Source organism: Drosophila sechellia, chromosome 2R (assembly GCF_004382195.2).
Source record: "Drosophila sechellia strain sech25 chromosome 2R, ASM438219v1, whole genome shotgun sequence".
Lineage (NCBI taxonomy): Eukaryota > Metazoa > Arthropoda > Insecta > Diptera > Drosophilidae > Drosophila > Drosophila sechellia.
The window spans coordinates 4,053,452-4,070,404 of record NC_045950.1 but is presented as its reverse complement, the minus strand read 5'-3'; the positions used below and the strand labels follow the sequence as shown (position 1 = coordinate 4,070,404).

The following is a 16,953-nucleotide window of genomic DNA, read 5'->3' as shown; positions in this document are numbered from 1 at the left end:
ATATAATGAAACACTTTATATGGGTGCTTTATCATAATTTTTGAATAGAAATTAAAGTTTTAAATGGGATTCGATTTATTTCACATTAGCTTTTTTTAAGTGTGACCCACGCAGAAAGCTGGCGAAATACTCATCAAGCCACCCCCTGCCACCCGCAGCAAAGAACTCTTAATTTGCGAAAAAAGCTCCGGGAAAAGGAAAAAGCGGCAGTCGTAATAGCGAACTGAAACTGAACGAGAGGAAAAGTGAAAAGACAGCAGGAACTCAGTCATGTCGAAGATCGGAATTAACGGATTTGGCCGCATCGGCCGCCTGGTGCTCCGCGCCGCCATCGATAAGGGCGCCTCCGTGGTGGCCGTCAACGATCCTTTCATCGATGTCAACTACATGGTGTACCTGTTCAAATTCGACTCGACTCACGGTCGTTTCAAGGGCACCGTTGCGGCTGAGGGCGGATTCCTGGTGGTGAACGGCCAGAAGATCACCGTGTTCAGCGAGCGCGACCCGGCCAACATCAACTGGGCCAGTGCTGGAGCCGAGTATGTGGTGGAGTCCACCGGAGTGTTCACCACCATCGACAAGGCATCCACCCACTTGAAGGGCGGTGCCAAGAAGGTCATCATCTCGGCCCCATCCGCCGATGCGCCCATGTTCGTGTGCGGCGTTAACCTGGACGCCTACAGCCCCGACATGAAGGTGGTCTCCAACGCCTCCTGCACCACCAACTGCCTGGCTCCCCTGGCCAAGGTTATTAATGACAACTTCGAGATCGTCGAGGGTCTGATGACCACCGTGCACGCCACCACTGCCACCCAAAAGACCGTCGACGGTCCCTCCGGCAAACTGTGGCGCGATGGACGTGGCGCCGCCCAGAACATCATCCCGGCTGCCACCGGAGCCGCCAAGGCTGTGGGCAAGGTCATCCCGGCCCTGAACGGCAAGCTGACCGGCATGGCTTTCCGCGTGCCCACGCCCAATGTCTCCGTGGTGGATCTTACCGTCCGCCTGGGCAAGGGAGCCAGCTATGACGAAATCAAGGCCAAGGTCGAGGAGGCCTCCAAGGGACCCCTGAAGGGAATCCTGGGCTACACCGACGAGGAGGTGGTCTCCACCGACTTCCTCAGCGACACCCATTCGTCGGTGTTCGACGCCAAGGCTGGCATTTCGCTGAACGACAAGTTCGTCAAGCTAATCTCGTGGTACGACAACGAGTTCGGTTACTCCAACCGCGTCATCGACCTGATCAAGTATATGCAGAGCAAGGACTAAGGTAACCACCACTATCGTACAAACCCGGCGCCCAGCAGCTGGTCGGGAATCACTGTTGCATAATCCGCAAGGCGCGCAAATGAGGATGCTTTTCTTGGTGGGCTCCTAAAGTTACCATTCAAATGCACAAAATAGCCATAACTACGCAAAGCTACATATTTATTGTTGTTGAATAAAGTATCGACCTGTTACTGTATTTAAATGTCAGCTATTTGAAAAATAAAACTTGTGCATCGAATGAACGTTGCTTGTGTGTAAGCCCAAGGGCGTGTGAAGGTTATTATATATCGGGCGGACTTGCTGAGATATGCAGTGCTTCGCCTGGGAGTCATCCCAATCCCAAAGGAATGATGTTTCTATTTATGTACATACATATGTATGTATATACTTTTGTTGTTGCCAACTCTGGCAGTCTTAAAATTCGCAGATAACGAACAAATATTCTCTTATCGCTGCACTTTGAAACCTGTTCGGATGCTGTTTGTTTGTATTGGATTTTGATTCTTCGGCAAAACAACACATAAATATACATAACGACCAATTGAACTCAGCCCATATGAACTATATAGCCTATATATACTGTATACTTTTTGGTGGAAAGAGGGTTTGTTTTCATATATCGACCTGCGACCTCCTACACACAGCGGCTTTCTTATGAGCATAACCAAGGTCACGAAAGGTCATACATATGCTGCTTGGTGTACATAGCTTATCGGCATTACAGAATCGAATCGATTAGTATCAGCCAGGGCTGCAAAGAGCGGGATATTTGAAAATGCAGACTTCCTAAATATCCAAATGATAAGCTTAAAATACTTTTAAAAAATATGTAGCTTAGATGAATGTATCGCTTTGTGATCTTGTTTTAGCTATTTCTGTTCAAATTAAATGGCTTAATAGAATAAAAATAGGATAAATTATTAGGATAAAAATATTGATTAAATCAAATGGAAAGGTGATTTCAAGTAATCACACTCTCAGTATTAATTTGTATAATCTTGCATTAGAGATATATAATAACACTACTCAAAATGTTCTTCACCATATTATACATAATTATTGCACTTATAACGATGATAAACCAACAATTGCAAATGGCAAATGCATCATATGGGATTCACTAGAATACTTTTGACTTGCATGTCGCCATACTCCGGTGGCTGCCCATCCTTGCGCATCCTGCGGAAGGCCTTCTGCACCGCATTGAAAGCCATTCCGAGGCAGCCTGAAAGTAGTTTTTGAATTTATTGATGAAGTTAATCTATATAATGGTCAGTTAGCTCCAGTACACATGTACCTATCATTGGCGATGCGAAAAACATGACGACGCAGCACAATGGATAAGTAACCCATCAAGTAGAGGAACATGGCGGTTGTGATCATCCAGGGCACGAAGAGCTTGTGCCGCTCCTGCGATGAGAGAATGTGGATGGAGATTTGGAAGTTGAATTGGGAGTATGGCCCACCTTGGTGGCTCCGACGATGAGGACTGCGCTGCTGATGATCTGCATGGACGCTATGTGCACACCAAAGTTGTATGATAACCCTGCTGGGAAACTGGCGTTATATGTGCTGGCTCTTGAACTTTGACCCCGTTTCAGTACCCTTCAAGTTGGCGAATATGATGAGGTGGGCGATCGCAAGGCAGATCGATGCAGCCCTGGAGCAAATAATGCCCTCCTTGGAGTCTAGTTTCCACATTTCCTGCTTGTCGATGGGCTTTCTGTTCGCAAATGATCTTTAATACTTATCTAATCAGGAATACAACGTATGTACATCAAAGCCTTTGTGGGATATCTTCACCGCAAAAGGGATAATAAAATTGTGCATTATAGAAAACTAATGCAATAATTGAAAAAACAGCCATTAAAATGCTTTACACCTTTGTCGGAGATAACAGAGCTGGAAACGAAATTACGCAGAGGAAAGATAACAAAAAGATTTTCAGAGCAGTACACAAAAGTGATTGCCTTAAAGTTTATAGTTCCCATTGGAACATTAAAAAAGGTTGAATTTACGCCGATTTTTTGTGGGTTTGATTGTAATAGCACTTGAAATTAGCTTTTATTTTCCAGCTATCTGATCTGCCTTTAATCTTTTTTGTTTGTATTGACATTGCTTATATATGTATCTATCTATATATGATTGATGAACCCCTTCTTGTCGGACAAGCTGGCATATGCCGGTGGCTCCTCCTTGCGCATCCTGTCGAAGGCCTTTTGCACCGAGTACAAGGCGCAACACAGATAGGCTGGAAGTGGAGGATTTTGGTTAATTGGCTGGCCAATCTCTGTGTGTTAGCTCCTCACCTGAGAACGGAACCACCATCAACGGTCCGAAGATCCACCCTGTGCCCTGGACTATCAGTGAAATGAGCAGGTACATCATCAGGTATAAAAAGAATCCTGTAGTTATCATCCACGGCACGAAGAACTTGTGCTTTTGCTGTAGTCAGCAAGGAGATAAGAGATAATAGATACGAGTGTTGTGAGCTGTGCCTAACTAACCTTTATGGCTCCAACGATGAGCACCAGGCTGGCCAAGATCTGCAGCGACGAAAAGTGTATTCCCATCTCATAGAGTCCATCTGAAACGAAATAACACTATGCATCGCAAAGATCTCTAAGATTGATGTGTATATGCGCCTACTTCTCCAGAAGTAATCGTCCATCAAAACCAGATAGGTTATGGCAAAGGCTATGGACAGGCAGCCCGAGCAGATGATTCCTCCCTTGGTGTCCAGTCCCCACATGTTTACGATCCCGCAGAGAAACTAGCAGACCGCCGATTATTTCACAACTGAAGGGAGTACTCATGGTGGCGATGGGTGAGCAGGCTAGCTTTTGCCGCAGTCCTTATCTAATCTCATATTGTACTGTAGCTCCACCAGCGCAGCAATTGAAAACCTTTGTTGGTTAGTGTATAATTATAATTTTATTGAAGGATTCGCTTATTATTGCTTCGACTGGCCAGCAAGCTGGGCCTTCCATGCGCGCCTATCTATCGATGGGGTTCCAGCTTGTGGCTACACCATTTTACAATGAGATACGATCTCGAGTCGATTACTTTGAATAATGCAATGGAATTTAATTGATTAGCTAACGAATTGAGTGGCGAGTGTGCAAAAATTTGTTAATTGTAAAATTTGTAAAATGCATTTTACTATTTGGTTTCCTTGCATCTTTAACTAGTATAATTAGGTATAAAAAAATGTTACTGCAATATCACCGCACGGCATTGCTTCATATGTATGTTTTGATGTATAACTATTCGATTTTCAGTTAACTCGCGTTATAAACGTTATAAACTGCAAAATGTAGCGTATTTTCGAAAACGTTCTGCGTGAGAATCGTTGATTAATTTGAGTTAAGTGGCGTTAAAGATTGGTTAAGGTAGACTTAAGAAACTTGGCAAACGTCGCCTTCTTCTGGTGTTATCAAGTTAGTCAAGATATATAAAAATACGTTGCGTAGGTTATAACATTCGATTAGTACAAGTAGGTATGTATAAATATATAAAAAGTACACAACGTGTAAATTAGACTAAGTCAATAGAGGAGACCTCCTTCGGGCAGGTTGCTTAGCTGCCCCGCGCTTCTGTCCTTTCTCATCATACACACTTTATATTTCGATTTGTTGCATTTCGATTGGTTTTGTTTTTTTTTGTTTCGTTTCGTTTTGTTTGGTTTTTGGCAAAATCACAGGAGAATTAGAAATATAACATCAATATGATAGAGCGAAAGTGCATTCGATAGAGCATTCGTTCAACTTGGGTTGCTTTATTTGCCTTTACTTGCACGAAGTTGGATTCCGCCTTAGTTTAGTTTAGTTTTGCTTCTCGGGTTTTTGAATTCTTTAAATGTATATTTGTATAATAAATTATGACTATATATGCATTTATATATAAGTATATAGATGAATATATTTAAGAAGTAAGTAGGAGGCGCATTATTCCACTTTTCAACTTAGGATAACAACATTGCATTCGCGACTTCTCCCTAAGCCTTCGATCGCTGTACTGACTGACTGGCTGGCTGACTGACTGACTGACTGAACTGGCTCGCCAAAGGCTCTTTAACAATATTTAACTATAGAGAATAGCCGATAAAAAATAATAACCATATGAATAGTGGTAATAGTGACAATCGAAGGATGCCGACGTGTATAAAATAAATAAATAACATCGCGTAGAAAAGAATCTGCGTTAAACCTATTTTAGACATCGACTACCATCTTCTTGTGAATGTCCGTGTTGCCGACCACAGAGCAGAACTCATCGAACGAGATTTTGCCATCCTCATCCTTATCCGCGAAGCCGATCGTCTTGTCCACAATCTGCTGCAGTTGCGTGTCCTTCAGATTGTTGCCCACCATCATCTTTAAAACCTTTAAAGAGAAACCACTTCAGTGGAATAGGCTTAACGTTAAGTTCGCGTTCGCGGGTCTTGCCTGAAACAGTTCGCCATTGGAAATGTAGCCATCGTTGTCCATGTCGTAGATGCGGAAGGCGAAGCGCAGCTTGGACAGCTTGTCGCCCTTGACGCTGAACTGCGACACGCCCTGGATGAACTCCTTGAAGTCCACCTCGCCGTTGCCGTCCGCGTCGAAAATGTCGATCACGCGCTGCACCAGCGGATTCTGTTGCAGCTCCGGCAGCGACATGAACTCGTCCACGCTCAGCGCGCCCGAGTTGTCCAGGTCCAGTTTCCGGAAACGTTTGCCCAGCCGCCGGATCTCGTCGGCGTCGACTGCATAAAGGCGGGAAATATTGAAAGAGATTTAGATTTTAGAATGCATTGTGAAAAGTATGATTACAGTTTAGCTTCTAGAAACCATATTTTCTTTAAACTCTATACTGTAACAATAGCTATTCTTTAGCGTTATTTGAATAAATAAAGCTTTTAAATACTATTATTTACACTTAAAATTGCATAGTTTAATTTAAATCTTGAATAAACTTTTATATACGTAAATTTACCTAACATACAAATTATAAATAAATGACAAAATTAAGAATAAAGTTATTCAATTTTTACCATTCTGCTAATTAACTAGTATTGAGTATAGTTGGCGAATATCTGCATATTTCAACAGCCTTTTAGTATGCAGATGTAAAACCAGATTTCGAGATTCTGGTTAAGATTGTTGGCGATTTATATTTAGCATCCGGTTGTCTGTCGATCATCAGATGTGCGACAAGGTGTGACAAATACACATTCTAGAATGCCAATTTTGAAATAGGACGATTGGGTGTAAGATCTCGTGATGGTGCGGAATAAAGAGTTGGGAATTCAAAATGTATTTCTACGCCACGTTTCGTTTGCATTCCACTTTTGTTGGCAATTCGCGTATTTGCATGCCTACATATGTACATACGTACATACGGGCGTACATTCGTACATGCATACCGTATCTAAATGTACGCTTCTAAATGCCCATGTTTGCACATTCATAAACAGCTGCCATTCCGTTCAAATGACATTGAGTGAACTATTTCGTACTTACAATTGGAACACATTTCCATGGGCAGTGATGTTTCATTTCCCTGCAGGCGAAAAAGTATATGTTTAATGGGAAATTTTAATATTTTGCAATGCCAAAAGAGGGAAAGAGGTCGGGTGCGGGGGAATGAAACGCAGAACGGAAGTTGGCTTTATAACGGTACAAGCTCCCACTCCCTGTCTGCGCTCTCTTCTTCGCCCTTTCCCGCTCTCCGCCTCTTCCCCTCTTCACCTCATCCGCTTTTGCACTTGTTCTTCGCTTATTTTGGTGGCATTTTATTACCATTTTGGTTTTGCCTTTTGTGGTTCTCCTTGGATGCTATCTATAGAGTACAAATAAAGTTCGCTCTGTTCGCCGTTCCGTTCTTGGTTTTCCTCTAGTTTCCTTTAAAGTCCTACGCCGCGGGCTATCCTGCACATGCTACTGGGTTTTTTGGGGCGCTGAATTACGGGTTTGTTGTGGAATTCTTCGGTTTTCTATTTTCTATTGTGCATGAGTTTTTCCACAGCAGCTTTTGATGTGACCGCGGTTCGAGCGACAAAAAATACCTCGGTGGCCAAGGAAGAATACCAGAAAGCTTAGCGTTGGCAACGCGTTGACAGGGTTGTCAGGGTTTGCCACGTTAATTTAAATTAGCGCGATTTTTAAAAACAGAACGTGTATTGTGAATTTATTGATACATTTGGTATTGGAGCTGCATGCTGCATGGCAATATTCTCACTTTCTTAGTTACTGATCTTAAATTTCCATTCAGATAGTTGGTAATTTTCCTCTGTTCAGTGGAAAAATATTATTCAAACAGTTTTCCATTTCATTAGCAATCTAAAGTGTAAGTGTTGACTTACGATTTACAGTTCTTATCTGCATAAGATGTTTAATTATATAATGTAATCTTGACTGGCTTAATCTAATGTTTCGTGAATTCATTGTTGGCCTAATCTTATGTTTTCTTCTTGTCCATCGTAACATAAAAGTTTCATGCACTTGTATGTAAAGAAAAATTAAAACAAATTGTGAATTTAGTTTGTAATGATATATTTTCCCATTACTTAAGCTTAGTGTATTTAACGCATACTTGTTAAACGAGGGAACTTAAGTCAATATTTGTAAAATTCTTTTGAGATATCAATGGGAAAATAGTAACACCAAAACATTTCTCGAAAGTGTGGGCGTGAAAGTTTTGAGAGGTTTGTAGGTTATAGAGTAGACAAACCAACGTTCTGAAACAAACTTACAAGGCGTACATTGTACATACCCTCTAGCCAAAGACACTAGAAAAATTATTCTAGTGTCTTTGCTCTAGTTTATATAGTTTCCTATTTGTAGATGTAGATGTTTCTACGGACAAACGCTTCAAACGGTTACATACTTCTCAACGAATTCAGTATGCTCTACTCTTCAAATATCACGTGTAAAATCTTCATTTTCTGCAGCCAAACTTAGGAAAGAGACCCCAAGATAAATGTTTGTGGCTACGCCGCTGCAGTTGGTTGGCTTCCCGCAGCAACATCAAACAACCATAGATACCATTTACTGCCCATCTGACATAATCTCTTTGGTAAACCTTTCCCCAGCCAGTTGACTGGCTTCCATCTCGATTCCATCTTCATTTCGCTGCCAACGAGCCACCAGAACGGTCATGAGCACAGGAATCGTCAGCCAGGAGGTGAACGGCCGCCAGGAGCCAACAGAAGCTGCGAGGGACGAGAGACATGGACGACGGCGCAGGGTGGCGGTTGTCGGAGCAGGACTTGTGAGTGTGACAAAGTTATCTGAATTATACAATGATGACTCCGCGAAAGCATATACGGATCGTGGGTCTATAAATATATAGTTATAAATATGTTAACAGGCAATAATTATAGTTTAGGTTCATGTTACCTAAAACTAAGCTCTGCTACGCAGTGGATCATAATGAAATATAAATCGAAACAATTACAATAGTATAAAACTACGAAGTGCAATTCGAATTCTTTTCCAAATAGTTTTCAACTTATAAATCAAATTTAATTTGTCTCCACATAGTTAGTTGCCTTATCTTTAGTGTTTTTAAATCCCTGGTTCCAGATATAACGCTTTTCTTATCACACTTTCGACGCATCTTTTTCTCCATAACACTAGGTGGGTTCTCTGGCAGCCTTGAACTTTGCCCGCATGGGCAACGACGTGGATTTGTACGAGTACCGGGAGGATATCCGCCAGGCTCTAGTGGTCCAGGGCAGGAGTATTAACCTGGCTCTTTCGCAGCGTGGCCGTAAGGCGCTGACCGCCGTTGGTCTGGAGCAAGAGGTGCTGGCCACCGCCATACCCATGCGGGGTAGAATGCTCCACGATGTGCGAGGAAACTCCAGTGTGGTGCTTTACGATCCCATAAACAAGCAATGCCTGTACTCCGTGGGACGCCGACAGCTGAACGAAGTCCTCTTGAATGCCTGCGATAAGCTGCCCAATATCCGCTGCCACTTCGAGCACAAGCTGACAAGTGCCAATCTGAGAGAGGGATCCATGGAGTTCCGCAATCCCGCCAAGGAAGCCGTAGCTGCCCAAGCTGATCTTATAGTCGGCTGTGATGGGGCCTTCAGTAGTGTGCGCCAGCACTTGGTCCGCTTGCCGGGCTTCAACTACTCCCAGGAATACATAGAAACGGGCTATCTGGAGCTCTGCATACCCTCGAAATCGGGGGACTTCCAGATGCCTGCCAACTACCTGCACATATGGCCGCGTAACACCTTCATGATGATTGCCCTGCCGAATCAGGATAAGTCTTTCACGGTCACCCTGTTCATGCCCTTTAAGGTTTTCGCCAGCATTCAGAATCAAAACGATCTCCTGGCATTCTTTAAGCTGCACTTCCGGGACGCACTGCCGCTGATTGGAGAGCAACAGCTCATAAAGGACTTCTTCAAGACCAGGCCACAGTTCCTGGTGTCCATCAAGTGCAGGCCGTATCACTATGCGGATAAGGTCCTGATCCTGGGCGATGCCGCCCATGCGATGGTTCCGTACTACGGCCAGGGTATGAATGCCGGAATGGAGGATGTCACGCTACTCACCGACATTTTGGCCAAGCAGCTGCCACTGGACGAGACGTTGGCCCTGTTCACCGAATCCCGCTGGCAGGACGCCTTTGCCATTTGCGATCTGGCCATGTACAATTATGTGGAGGTGGGTTTTTGGATCTAGTATTTATATAGTTTCAAATTGTATTTCCTGTGTTCCCTAACTTGCAGATGCGAGACCTGACCAAACGTTGGACCTTCCGGCTGCGGAAATGGCTGGACACACTGCTCTTCCGTCTGTTTCCTGGTTGGATTCCTCTCTATAACAGCGTCTCCTTTTCCAGTATGCCGTATCGACAGTGCATTGCCAACCGGAAGTGGCAGGATCAGCTGCTCAAACGCATTTCCGGCGCCACTATTTTGACCGCCATTATGGCTGGAGGAGCTATATATGCACAGCGATTTTTATAAAGATAACTTTTAAGTCTATATAAATGGTTACACCGATTATAAAGTAAATCGCCTGAGTTTATACTAGTAAATTTTTTAATAAAATAAATCTTATTAGCATTAGCTATTATTGGAAATGATAAGTGTGGATATACCACAACTATATTTTAAATTGGAATGGACTTTTTTAAAGCCATATTTAAGTACCAATGAAAATTCTACTCATGTATTTATAAGCCTCATACATGTATACATACATATATGGAAATGTTTACAAATGTTGCACCGCAAATGTTGCTAGCAGCACCAGCTTGTAAACACTTACACCCACACAGTTTGTATCTTTTTTTGTATCTGGCAAACTTGTTGGAAAAACTTGTTATTATTTCTGTTCGATTTGATGAGATATGCTGTGCCTCATAAAAGGTGTTTACTTATTTAAAAATACCTCACCGAGAAAAGCCCCCACGGGTTTTCCCTTTCCAATGAAACATTTTGCAGTGGAAAAGTTTGTCAACATGAGTCACGATTGTATGTGTACAAATGTAAATACATATGTAAGTTTGCACACCTCCAACAATGTCAAATTATTCTCATTTGTTTCATTAAATTTAATAACCAAGAAAGAGTTTATAACAAAATGCTATGCATAAATCAGTGCGCAAATTATTTAAATATATGTAAAGTTAAATCAGATATTAATTACTACATGTGTATTAGGTGATAGGCGCCACTTTGAATAACACAACCTCAAGGTTGGAAGTATCTGAAAGCGACGAAAAAATCGGATCAACTATTGTTTACTGTGGATTCACGCAGTTTTTATAAATACGTGCACATGCCCGATTCCGTTTGTTGGCAAAATAATTGAAATGTCTTATTGGCCGCGTGGCTACTACGCATCGCATTTGGTCTACCAGACTATCAACCGGTGGATGAGTTAAGATATTTTTGGGTTTGTTTTGTTGCTCTAGCTATTGAATCGGCGACAGCCAAAAATACCGCCCTGACACTGTGATTTTAGCTGCTTCGCCAATTATTTCTAGTCGCAGTTTTGCAGCCTTGGTCACGTGATCGTGATCCCGAGCGTCCAACCGTTGCACTAGTTTATTTTTTTTATTTTTCTCTACATTCTAAAGGATCAGTAGCAGTGGGGCAGATCCTATTCCTATATAAAGTCTATAATTCATATGCATAAATGGTAATAACCCGTTGATCGGCAAGCTTTTTTGCTGCGACAGAGATGGGGCGAAAGCTTTCAATTAATTAGCATTCGGTTGCCACCCCAACCCTCTCGCTCTTTCACACACCCACCCGCTCCAAGGGGGAAGGAGAGGGTGGGAGAGAGATAAAGAGAGCACAAGGTCGGCGCTTTCTCAATTTCGAAACGCCAACGCCGGCCGGTATTTCGTTATTACAGCAAAGTGATCGTGAAAAGCTTCACGGTCTCCTCTTCTCTTCTTTCTTCGCTCTCATTCCCTCTCCCTCATTCCACCACCACCACCTTTGAGTGGAGCATATCTTTTAAGCACAGATATATCGGTTAGAAACAAGGCTTAAAAAGTGAAAACCGAACAACAACAATAGCTTCAAGGCATTTCTTGACCTACTACTCAAAAGCTCTAAAAGCTTTTCTGCGCCGAAGGTAGAAAGACATGGATGGTTTCGAATGTTTGAAGAGGGGGAGCTTAGTGTGGTCAGAGAGCAAGAGAGAGACAGCGAGCGGCTCATTTCCGACTTAATTGTTGTTGCTAATTCCGTTTCGCGAACTTTTCGATGGCACTCTCTAGAATTGTCGGCGCCTCCGCTTTGCCCACACTCACTACAGTGGAACTTCGACGAGAATAAGATTTAAGGCCCTGTACATAAAGCTTTAGGTAAGAAAACTCATTTAAACTCTAGAATCTTCTAGATAGTGACATATCATCATTACTATTGTCAATTATACACTTAACAGTGTTCTTGGGCCAAATATTCTGCTTATTGTTTTTTATTCAATACTTAACTAGCGTAAAATGTAACACAGAGAAATAGCAATTATACTTTAAGAACGTTGGAAATTAACCTATTAACAGAATTCTATAATAAATCTTTTTTTTCTAAACCCAATGACTGTGAAACAAAATTATGTGCATATATGTTTATACTGTGTTTTTAGCCACTTTTCACTTAAAAACAAATGGCCAGTGATTTTAAAAAGTGCCCTTTCTAAGTGAAAGTGTTTTTAGGCAGGCCCTACTGTACCCGCTGTACCGCTGCCGCCGTCGCGCGTCTTCGCCTGGCCGGCGGACCAGTGGAGCGGGCCAGCGCCATCAGTTGCTCGTCACATGTTCGACACTCAAGTAGACCAAACACAGGGAGCTGTACAGTGCCCACCGAGATCCGATCGAACGCAGAGCAGCCGTTAGACAGACTATTGACTGTAGCAACTCACCAGCAGTTCAGTTAAACTTGCACAAACTAAAAATTCCCATAATCCAACCGGAATATCGCTCTTTTTAGCCAGGTGCTAGTGCAACTTTGTTCAGCCCTTTTTGCTGTCAAATCGAAAAACCACATTCTCGAAGCTTTTGGGCAAGCTTCCGCAAAACGAAACGATCGAAACGCGTGGTCCGAAAACAACGAAGCAAATACGGCAAGAGGCGAGCGAAAAAGTGAAATTGAAATAATTCAAAATCAAAATCAAATTCGAAGTCGAAAATCGCAAATCGCACAGTTGGAAGTTGAGTGAGCGAACGCGAGTGTTTGTGTGTGTGCGTAAGTGTCCCTCAGTGTGTGCAGTGCAACGGTATCGTAAGACGAAAGGTAACGGTAACCGAGCAATTGGGGTGTTAGCTGTCAGAATCTGTGCGCAGAGAAAACCGAAAGTTTTGGCTTGTTACCTTGCCGTAGTAATCCAAAATCAAAACCGAATACCGGATTCACCAATCGCCATCCTGGCCCGCCCTTCGACTTTAGTTTAAGGCGCTCTGCCAGCGGTTCGCCGGAACGGTAAACTCCACCCACACCCTGCTGCCCGTCGTCGTTAGCATACCGATACCGATAGCCCACCGCCGATAGCGATACTTTGGAAAATCATCAATCCGTGCCCCACTTTAGCTAGGATTCTGTTCGGTTTTAACCCTACGAAGAAGGAGCACCCGGCGGCAGAACCCGAAGCCGTTCTGCGTAATTTTGGATAATGCGCGACTAGGCACATGCTGTCCGAATTGTTCAGGTAAATACATTCGTTAATATGTACATATGCATATAGGTGCACACACAATCACCGTTATTGATCTCGCTCAATTAGTGGGTCTACGTGACTGCAGCGCCGATTCTCAGGGTCCGGGGTATTCGCAGATCGCATCGTGCCGCATGGTGTTGTGTTCTGTTCTGCCTATAATGAAAAGCAAACCAGAAATGCGGATAACAATCTAGGCACACACCACAGCATACACCTTTCCCTCCCTCTTACCCTCCCTCTTACCCTCCCCCTTACCCTTCCACCCCCTGCTCTTCACTTTTGGGTCTTGGTTAGTCTTGGCATCTGGCATTTCCGGTTTCGCTATTTTTTGTCGGTGTAGATATGCATGTATGTATGTATGTACAATATGTAGATGAAAACACCTTCAGATATTATTCAACCCGAAATCCTCTCAAAGTGGTTTGGTTTCCTATGTTTTCATTGCAGTACATATTTTGGGAGCATCTTTAAACATAGATATGTATTTAATGCAAAAAATAACTTGAAACCAAATTCTGCATTTAAAGATGAAACATCAATTTGTATAATTCTAAATGAACAATTTAATTAATCGTTTTCTAACATTAAAATATAAGACGTTCGTAGTCTCTTAAATAAATGAACTTCGAAAAACACTTGTTGTGGGCAAAAGGTCAATAACAATGCAATTTAACGCACGTGGGAACCCCAAATGTTGTGTTTAGTATTTATTTGACAGAAAAACTAATACGTTTGCTCGTTAGAAAAGAATAATTATCGCCGTTCTTACGTTCATCCATCACTTTTGGGTTCAAGAACGGTTAGTGTTCGACAATTCTGGAAAAGCAATTAACTGATTTGACAGAGATCAGTTTGAATTTCTCCCATTGCGATGGAGTCATAAAGCCTGGTAAATAACAATAAAAGTAGCCCGAGAACTGTTTTATTTCGTAAGGGGGCATATTACTTTCTATACCCTTCCAGAGGGTATCGTAACTTTTCTGATGAAATTATTTTATTTACCACTAATGATTGGATACCTTTGTACATACACAAATATTGTTAAGCAAATTTTGAACTTCAGGCGATGTAAAGAGTATAAAATATTTAGACAGACTTCGCGCACTTTTAAAGAGTTTAATGAGCAATCTTAGCAGTTTATGGGGAGTCAAAGTTATTAATCTTATAGTCAGTTTACCGATCATCACACATTTAATTCGGCGACTCGGTGGCGGAAGGAAGAGCAAGGGAAAATAAAATAAAGAATTCCGATACGAAAACTTACATCATCGGGCTGGGGGATAGAATGAGATGGAGGGATCGAAAGAGGGAGGACCAAATGGCAAGCATTTACATACCAACAAACATGGCACACAGCAGGCATATGTACATATTTTTATATATTATGCGCTATTTTTCGGCTTTTTGTTTTTGCTTTTTCGAATGAACGCAAGAAATAAGTAATACAAATTGCGCGTTTGAAAATTGTGGGGACTTTTATACTTTTAGCTTCTTTAGGAACCCACAGCAGTTAATCAAAAACAAAATGTGTGATAAAGACTAACAGAAAAGGGGGATGGGTGGGCACATGTGAGGAATACGCTTTCATAAGTGATTTTGGTTTCATAAAAATAAATCAAATGCATTTAGTACAAATAAGAAAAAGTCCCAACAGAATGGCGAAAACAATTGTTCGAGAAAGCAAGTAAGCAATATCTAATTTTGTTTCCTCTCTTTTCTCTCTTTACATGGTGATCGACGCCGCTCTCCCTCTCCCTTTCAATTGCTTATCTTGCGGTAAATGTCATCCAAACCAAAAGGGGTAGCAAAACGAAGAACAGCAATTTCGCCGAAAAGACGCAGTTAAAAAAAGAGTTAGCAAGTGAGAAACAACATTCGTGAATTTCGTGATTAAAAACATTTCAAAAGGTGTACAACAAAAGCTCATTTAATATAAAAATAAAAAGAACGCAAGCGAAATATACAAAATATAATATCGCAGCGCGCCAACAACAAAACGTGGCACCACCAACTAAAAACACAAAAAAAGCTCAACGAAAACGAGAGCGAATGCGCGCGCGCGAGTGAGACAGCCAGATAAGCGGAGACAAGAGCGACAACAACAAAACACAAGCGCAAGCACGATCCAAAAGCCAATTGCGCACGGAACGTAGAACGCAGAGAACTAACGGAACTATAGAAGCGCAGCACGGATAACAGTTAACAGGGCAATCCAAAAATGGTAAACAAGAAGGCGGACAAGGACAAGGAGAGGCAGCAAGAGGCAATGTTGCCGGCGGCGGGCAAGAATAGCAGCAACATTGAAAACAGCAACAAACTTAGCAACAACAACAATAACAACAAAGACAACAACAACAACAAAACAAACAAGGGCCAAAACACAAAGCCCAACAGCAATAACAACAGCGGCAACAAGAAAAAGAATGCAGGCAAAGGCAATCAGCAGCAGTCGCAGCGCAGCGGCAAGAAAGCGAAGCCGCAACGCCAACAGATATTCCTGCAGTCGCTGCCACGCGACAGCAGCAACTACAGATGCAACAGCTTCAGAAACAGCATCGACATAAACAGCAACAGCAGCAACATGAGCAGCAACAGCAACATGAGCAGCAAGAGCAGCAGCAACATGAGCAGCAACAGCAGCAACATCTCGGACACATTGGCAACATTGGACAGTGGTGTGGGAAAAATGAATCCCGCTGAACTGCTGACAGCCGCCTTGGCCGTGCCCTGTGCCAAATGCTCCAAGCCATCGATGATCTCCGGCCTGACCACCGCCGTAACCGCATCCACAGCCTCCGCATCCGCATCCACCTCCTCCGCTTCAGCCTCCTCCTTCTCGTCGTCGTCAACCAGTTCCGGATCGGAGACCGCCAGCAATCACAGCGATCTCCATTACCCGGAGCCGGTTGTCTACTCCGCCAAGCAGTATCGCAAGTCCAAGTCCTACATGGGCGTATCCCAGTACAACAGCTCACAGAATGGCCAACAAGCGGGTCGGGGGCCCAATACCGCTGGCGGTGGTAATGGAAACCACGTGGCCTACAGACGTTCCCACAGCGATCGACGCAACTCGTTCGATCGCAGCTTCGCCGAAAGGAATCGCGACTTTGTGCCCATCGTCCCACCGCCGCGTCCGGTCCTGTCCTCCTCCAACATCGCCGGAGTCATGGCCAGCACCACCAAGCTGACGATCATAGAGCGGCTCGGCAAAGGACGTCTCGCGTATCCCATAATGCAGGTGAGTCCAGAACGGATAATAGCACAGATCTTGTCTAGAAGTAAGTTTAAGTTCATTATTATTCGATGGCTGTGTGCGCTGTTTATTTGCGTTGACGAACTTATTTATTGGCACAGTTGGCAGTTTGACTCTAGCGCCTCTGTATCTGCTATCTTTAGAATATAGAGTTTGAAAACCTGCAGGGTAGGTGGTGAACTTGAATAGTAGATATTAGCTTAAGTTCGGAACAAAGGCAAGAACATTTGAATCGGGGAAAAACATGGAAGGAAA

The 16,953-nt window shown here is 43.0% G+C and overlaps 6 protein-coding genes and 1 long non-coding RNA gene across 7 annotated transcripts in view; 3 read left to right on the top strand and 4 right to left on the bottom strand.

The window, feature by feature from the left end:
- Window positions 1-202: 202 nt before the first annotated feature.
- Window positions 203-1,511, top strand: LOC6608057 (glyceraldehyde-3-phosphate dehydrogenase 1). The gene has a single exon (XM_002032769.2). It carries the CDS (start codon window positions 271-273, stop codon window positions 1,267-1,269), a length of 999 nt encoding a protein of 332 aa, XP_002032805.2. The 5' UTR covers window positions 203-270; the 3' UTR covers window positions 1,270-1,511.
- A 1,137-nt stretch (window positions 1,512-2,648) lies between these two features.
- LOC6608056 lies at window positions 2,649-2,976 on the bottom strand. Its single transcript, XM_032715644.1, has 2 exons — window positions 2,874-2,976; window positions 2,649-2,815 (listed from the first exon to the last, which is right to left on the bottom strand). Exons 1-2 carry the CDS (start codon window positions 2,968-2,970, stop codon window positions 2,649-2,651), a joined length of 264 nt encoding a protein of 87 aa, XP_032571535.1. The 5' UTR covers window positions 2,971-2,976.
- A 350-nt stretch (window positions 2,977-3,326) lies between these two features.
- Window positions 3,327-4,120, bottom strand: LOC6608055. Its single transcript, XM_002032767.2, has 4 exons — window positions 3,919-4,120; window positions 3,777-3,856; window positions 3,579-3,714; window positions 3,327-3,520 (listed from the first exon to the last, which is right to left on the bottom strand). Exons 1-4 carry the CDS (start codon window positions 4,019-4,021, stop codon window positions 3,405-3,407), a joined length of 435 nt encoding a protein of 144 aa, XP_002032803.1. The 5' UTR covers window positions 4,022-4,120; the 3' UTR covers window positions 3,327-3,404.
- An 895-nt stretch (window positions 4,121-5,015) lies between these two features.
- LOC6608054 (calcineurin subunit B type 2) lies at window positions 5,016-7,307 on the bottom strand. Its single transcript, XM_002032766.2, has 4 exons — window positions 7,053-7,307; window positions 6,774-6,813; window positions 5,718-6,016; window positions 5,016-5,654 (listed from the first exon to the last, which is right to left on the bottom strand). The coding sequence occupies exons 1-4, from the start codon at window positions 7,053-7,055 to the stop codon at window positions 5,484-5,486; spliced, it is 513 nt and encodes a 170-aa protein (XP_002032802.1). The 5' UTR covers window positions 7,056-7,307; the 3' UTR covers window positions 5,016-5,483.
- A 1,076-nt stretch (window positions 7,308-8,383) lies between these two features.
- Window positions 8,384-10,362, top strand: LOC6608053 (kynurenine 3-monooxygenase). The gene is made up of 3 exons (XM_002032765.2): window positions 8,384-8,523; window positions 8,892-9,935; window positions 10,001-10,362. The coding sequence occupies exons 1-3, from the start codon at window positions 8,410-8,412 to the stop codon at window positions 10,238-10,240; spliced, it is 1,398 nt and encodes a 465-aa protein (XP_002032801.1). The 5' UTR covers window positions 8,384-8,409; the 3' UTR covers window positions 10,241-10,362.
- A 453-nt stretch (window positions 10,363-10,815) lies between these two features.
- LOC116800470 lies at window positions 10,816-12,510 on the bottom strand. The gene is made up of 2 exons (XR_004361419.1): window positions 11,052-12,510; window positions 10,816-10,985 (listed from the first exon to the last, which is right to left on the bottom strand). It is a non-coding gene; the product is annotated as an uncharacterized LOC116800470 (long non-coding RNA).
- Window positions 12,511-12,537: 27 nt separating this feature from the next.
- Window positions 12,538-16,953, top strand: part of LOC6608052 (terminal nucleotidyltransferase 5C) — a 41,708-nt gene continuing 37,292 nt past the window's right edge. Inside the window, exons 1-2 of the mRNA XM_032715639.1 lie at window positions 12,538-13,436; window positions 15,245-16,683. Coding sequence (XP_032571530.1) covers window positions 15,664-16,683 — 1,020 coding nt within the window. The 5' untranslated portion in view covers window positions 12,538-13,436; window positions 15,245-15,663. The remainder of the gene's footprint in view (window positions 13,437-15,244; window positions 16,684-16,953) is intronic.

Excerpts from the sequence above, each read along its gene's own strand:
- LOC6608056 (XM_032715644.1), bottom strand. The coding sequence starts at position 2,970 with ATGTGGAAACTAGACTCCAAGGAGGGCATTATTTGCTCCAGGGCTGCA. Across the intron at positions 2,816-2,873 it reads CATATTCGCCAACTTGAAGG|GGTTATCATACAACTTTGGT; the intron begins GTACTGAAACGG and ends GTTTCCCAGCAG.
- LOC6608055 (XM_002032767.2), bottom strand. The coding sequence starts at position 4,021 with ATGTGGGGACTGGACACCAAGGGAGGAATCATCTGCTCGGGCTGCCTG. Across the intron at positions 3,857-3,918 it reads GGACGATTACTTCTGGAGAA|ATGGACTCTATGAGATGGGA; the intron begins GTAGGCGCATAT and ends ATTTCGTTTCAG. Across the intron at positions 3,521-3,578 it reads GATGGTGGTTCCGTTCTCAG|CCTATCTGTGTTGCGCCTTG; the intron begins GTGAGGAGCTAA and ends CTCCACTTCCAG.
- LOC6608054 (XM_002032766.2), bottom strand. Across the intron at positions 6,017-6,773 it reads CATGGAAATGTGTTCCAATT|TCGACGCCGACGAGATCCGG; the intron begins GTAAGTACGAAA and ends GCCTTTATGCAG. Across the intron at positions 5,655-5,717 it reads CCAATGGCGAACTGTTTCAG|GTTTTAAAGATGATGGTGGG; the intron begins GCAAGACCCGCG and ends TTCTCTTTAAAG.
- LOC6608053 (XM_002032765.2), top strand. The coding sequence starts at position 8,410 with ATGAGCACAGGAATCGTCAGCCAGGAGGTGAACGGCCGCCAGGAGCCA. Across the intron at positions 8,524-8,891 it reads CGGTTGTCGGAGCAGGACTT|GTGGGTTCTCTGGCAGCCTT; the intron begins GTGAGTGTGACA and ends CCATAACACTAG. Across the intron at positions 9,936-10,000 it reads CCATGTACAATTATGTGGAG|ATGCGAGACCTGACCAAACG; the intron begins GTGGGTTTTTGG and ends CCTAACTTGCAG.
- LOC6608057 (XM_002032769.2), top strand. The coding sequence starts at position 271 with ATGTCGAAGATCGGAATTAACGGATTTGGCCGCATCGGCCGCCTGGTG.